The 5,107-nt window shown below is 27.5% G+C and overlaps 1 protein-coding gene across 1 annotated transcript in view; it reads left to right on the top strand.

The window, feature by feature from the left end:
- LOC145255694 (PDZ domain-containing protein GIPC3-like) overlaps positions 1–2,344 on the top strand; it is a 205,656-nt gene extending 203,312 nt beyond the window's left edge. The window contains exon 5 of the mRNA XM_080114272.1: positions 737–2,344. Coding sequence (XP_079970398.1) covers positions 737–918 — 182 coding nt within the window. The 3' untranslated portion in view covers positions 919–2,344. The remainder of the gene's footprint in view (positions 1–736) is intronic.
- Positions 2,345–5,107: the final 2,763 nt, after the last annotated feature.

Genomic DNA, 5,107 nt, shown 5'->3' with positions numbered 1-5,107 from the left:
ATTGAGATAGAAAATATTTGGCAAGGTATAAGTAAAATATGGGCAATGTGTTCGTAGTGGCACATGTTTGAATAAGGAAATATTTACATCACATATGTATGAATATTTATAATAGAAATTGAAACCAAAACTGAGATAATTTTTAAAAAAGCATTTGTGAATAAAATAAAAAAAATTTTAATAGCATAACAGCTGTAAATAATCTATTGGTGATAAAACAAAATTTTAATAGTAAACACCTCCATTCATTCTCGAAAGACAATGGATACTCCCTGTAAGGGTAGTTGCGTGTGTAATTGTGAGGCACAATCTCTAACCATGCCTATCCTGAATCGATACTGCGCGTCCAGTCCCAAGGAGAATGACTAGAAAAAATACCAAGATAAGCAGAGAGCACATACAGCATCTCGAATTCACAAATGGTCACCCATTTTAGTACTGACCAGGCTGAATGTCTATTAACTATGGTGATCTAACGGAAACAGGTTTGTCAATGATGATTATGCAGTAAATCTTAATAGCTAGAAATAATCTATTGGTGGTAAAACAAGTGCAGACCTTTGTTCAAGTTTCATGATAGATTCAATTGATTTATTGTTACTAAACAAAAATAAATGTATATTTATCTTCATTTTTTTTTTTTTTTTTTTCCACTGATCTCCTTTCGTCACTTGAATAACCCCCCCCCCCCGATTCTTTTTTTGTTAAATTTATTTTTTCATGTTTCATTTTATAGCTCAGAGTATCTGGGAAATTGGTAACAAAGCAGGAAATCCTCATGATTTTGCAACTGCCATTGATGATTCCGAACTAGAAGCCTTTGGTTTTACAGATGACTTCATCTTTGATATTTGGGGTTCCATCAATGATGCTAAAGCAGGAAGACTTAACAAACAAGAATTCTCGCAAAATTTTTGAAATTCAGATTGAATGTTCCAATTTTTTTTTTTGTTTAATTTGTCACAATAAGAATTTAAACAAGAACTGAATCAAACCAAATTATTTTTCTTAATATTTTTTTTTTATTTTTCCTTCATCTAATTTGATTGGAAATAATTGTTAACAAGAAACATTTCACAACAGTTTGTATTATAAAAGAAACTCTGTTAAGATATTTTTGACAACGTTAAGAAATCACTTTTCTACTAATTTTCCGTTCAATTAATGTTACTTTAAATAAAGAAATTTGGTACAATTTTACAATTGTTACCAGTGAAAAATCTTGCATAGTGCAAACACATTTTGCAGAAAATTGATTGTTGATCTGAAATTATATATATTTGTAATCAGTTTTTCAAGATTTAGTTTTAAGTTAAATGACTTTTGGTGCTTATTTTCAAAATAAGAATGCAGAATATCTTTTTAAAAATTTGATGTACATACCCATGATAGTACAAAAATATATTCCAAAAAATCATGTAAATTAATCAAGTAGGATTTTAATTCAGAAAAAAAATTTTATGACAAAGCAAGATAGAGGGTTTTGATCCGCTATGTTTTATAAATAGACAACTCAATTCGAACTATTGAGATCAAAATTAATCTTGTAATAGATAGTTTACTGTTAAAATTATGAAATGATTTTTTTATATAAAAACCAAACTTCTTGATCAATTTACATAATTTTGGGAATATAAGATTTTCATTCATAACAGGTATGTATATCAAATATTTTTCTGCAATTTAATCTTATAAAATAGGTTTAATTTTGAATAAGTATCTGTCTTTTGAGTTTAACTGTTTGGAAGCCATGTTTGAATAATTATTAAATTTGTCTTAAAAATAAAAATTCCATAAATATTGTCAAACCTTGCAAAGATCTAAAGTTTTATTTTGTTTTTTTTTAAGGTGTTTTGGTTTTGTTTTATTTCAAAATCTCTACTACTTTCATAATAATTAAAAACATGGCTGCCAGCCATTTAAGCTTTTAAAGATGACATTTTAGATTGATTACAATTTTATTTCATAGCTAAATATAATCTAAGATTAACAATAAATTTTATCTGAAATGTGTTCAAAAACCAAGCAAAATAGGAAAAGGCTATTTTAAAATTGAACTAATGCGTTATATAAAATATGCAAAAATAAGTTTTGTTTTGTTTTTTGTTTTTTTTGTCGTTTTTTTTCCTTATACACATACAGTATGATAATAATAAGATAACTCCATGTATGCTTTTGCATTATTTGTATTATTCAGACTACTGTTCCCATCTTGAGTATTATTCACATAATATTTCAGATGAATAACAATGAAAATAATAAACAAGATGAGAACAGTAGTCCAAATAATCCAAATGATCTATCCTTATCTAAAAAATTCAGAAACAAATTTGTAATATAAGTATGTTCATCAACTAAAAATAATGAATTTCTTCAGATTTGATAAAATACAGCTTTATGGAAAACCTGAAAGCCTGTAAAATTATTAATTTTCTCTGCTTTTTAACAACAAATATATTTTGTGATAAAAATTTAATAAATTACCTGTGATAGCTCCAATGTCATATATTACATCTTTTGCGCAAAATGTTCAAATAGACGAGACAAAATTATCTTTTTAGATTTAATACCCACAAACTTACTATTAGAAAAATAACACACCGTACTCGTACATAGCTGAACATTTTAACCAACCACTACACACTCCAAAACATTTAATGTATTCTAAAAACACCATATTTTCATCCGCATACGCTAATAAAAAAATAGATTTTAAAACTAAATACACAAAATACTCATGAACTCTGATGTGGGAGCTTTTAATGTGCAGGGTGCCCACAAAGTCTGGCTACATAATGTAGCCAGACTTTGTGGACATCCTGTAGATTATGTAGCTAGACTATATATAATTTTTGGTGTTTATTTAGAATTACACTTAGTTAAAAAAAAAAAAAAAAAAAAATACAAAAAAAATCTTGGATGTACATATTTGTCACAGAACGAATGTTATATTCCAAAAATCACATTAATTCATTAAGTACTACTTGATCAATTTAGATGATTTTTGGAATATGACATTCTTCATTCCATAACAGGTATGTACATCATAAATGGTTTTCTGTATTTTTTTAAATCAAGTATAATTCTAAATAAGCACGTTTTTTTTCTTCTCTTTTATAGGTAGAGAAAGATTTCGTTTTGGAATGAAACTTGTTGGTTAAAGATATAATTTACTCTTGAGAATAATTTGCAAGGAGATGAACGCATTCACATTCATTTAAAAAAAGAAACAAGTTTTCTTCGCATAAACAAACTTGCATATTAATTCAAAGAATGAATAGTTTAAATTATCCAGTTTTGCATCGAAGTTTCATGGATGCTACTAGATCAGACAGTCTGAAGATATTGGCTTTCTGACTAAAAATGCACCAAACATTTTTTTTTTCTTTTCCCCTTTGCAAATTTCAATCAGGTTTTACAAAGACAACAACAACAATAATAACATCAATTGTTTCTCTACAAAACAATCAAATGAAACAATGAATAAATATTTGAAGATATAAAGAGCTTGAAGCATAAAACCTTTTTTCCAAAATTACTGAAATCAGCATTAAATAATTTGAAAAGAGTTTATATCTCATAAAAATAAACCGACGGTTTAATATTTTAAATTTTTATTAAAAAAAATGGCATTTTTTGACGGTGAAGCATTAAATTAATATCTAATAATTTTACATGCCTTTATATTTTCCATTAGGCTATATTTTTCTTTGTCAAATATGAAGAAAATCATTATTTTTTTTTTTTAGCAGAGAAACGCACTTACAGATATATGAGCATGTGTAAAATTTTGTTTCAAAAGAATAAATATTAAATAGACTGTTGGTATGGAAATATATAATCAATGAACAAACTAAGATGAACAGTAAAATTAACATACAATCTTTCTTTTGATTGAATACTTTATTCAATTATGAAATGAGTACAACATTATAGAAGCCTCCCTAAAACCTTTAAAATACATAAAACATCTGATTTTAAATGCAACTCTTGCAACACAAAAATAAAATCTACAAACTTCACTTCCCCCACCCCAAACAAATCGCCATGCCTACTAACACACACAACAAAAATTCTTTTATATCACATTCTCCAAATATGTCAGCGGAGTGTATTGTAACATTCTAAAGACAATTAACATGCATAAAAAAAAAACTAGCCCTACACAGGCCAGCATTTACACAATACATCAATGAAACTCTGTTTACCCTGAATGAAAAATTAAAGAATTTATAAACATAATATGATTCTAAGTAAAACTAAGAATGCGTAAGTCTTGCATATTAAGTTTAAACCTCAAATTTAATGCACAAATATTTTTGATAGTTAAACTTACAAAATTAAACATCCAACTCCTGGAAGCTAGCCTAATAATCTATTTAAACACGCATCAACCAAAACTCAGAATTATTTCAAATGACACTGTTCATGGTTAAAAATATAAGGAACAAAATATAAACTTTAATTTTGAATAAAAATCCAAATTTCACATTCCACTGGTTTTTACCTATCATCTTTCTCTCCCTCCATGCCCATAACCATTAGTTCCCACTTCTTTCAATTATGCTTCGATTTCTGTTTTGTTTTTTTTCTCTTTCCTTTATTCCTTTCTCTTTTTTCTTGTCTACCCACAATGACATTCCTTCTTCCTTTCATCCAGCAAGTTATGTAGAACTTCTTTCCTTTGCATGCTTATTATTACTTAATCTTCCACCAATCATCCTACTAACTCCATTTGTCTGCAGGTTACCCACCTTTTATGCTAGCCTCTCTCTCTCTCGTACTACTAATTCCAACTTTTTTGTATATTTAATCTCTGTTTAATAAACGTGTATCCTTGACAAAGTTTCAAATCAAATGAACTTTTATTCAATGTTACTTTTTCTGTTCTGTTTAGTTTGTTCTTTGCTTATTCCTCTCCACACACACACACACACACACACACACACACACACACACACACACCGTTCATTATACTTTACACATCACCAAACCATTATATCCTTTTCAAAATCAATGGTGCCTTACTCATTAGAAAAAAAAAAAACTAACATAAAAATTAAATAAATCTTTAAAAAAATGGTTTTGGTAAAAAAAAAAAAAATTC

The sequence above is a fragment of the Euprymna scolopes genome, chromosome 3 (assembly GCF_053919585.1).
Source record: "Euprymna scolopes isolate OS-2025 chromosome 3, ASM5391958v1, whole genome shotgun sequence".
Lineage (NCBI taxonomy): Eukaryota > Metazoa > Mollusca > Cephalopoda > Sepiida > Sepiolidae > Euprymna > Euprymna scolopes.
The sequence above is the reverse complement of the archived record's forward strand: the minus strand, read 5'-3'. Positions and strand labels throughout refer to the sequence as shown.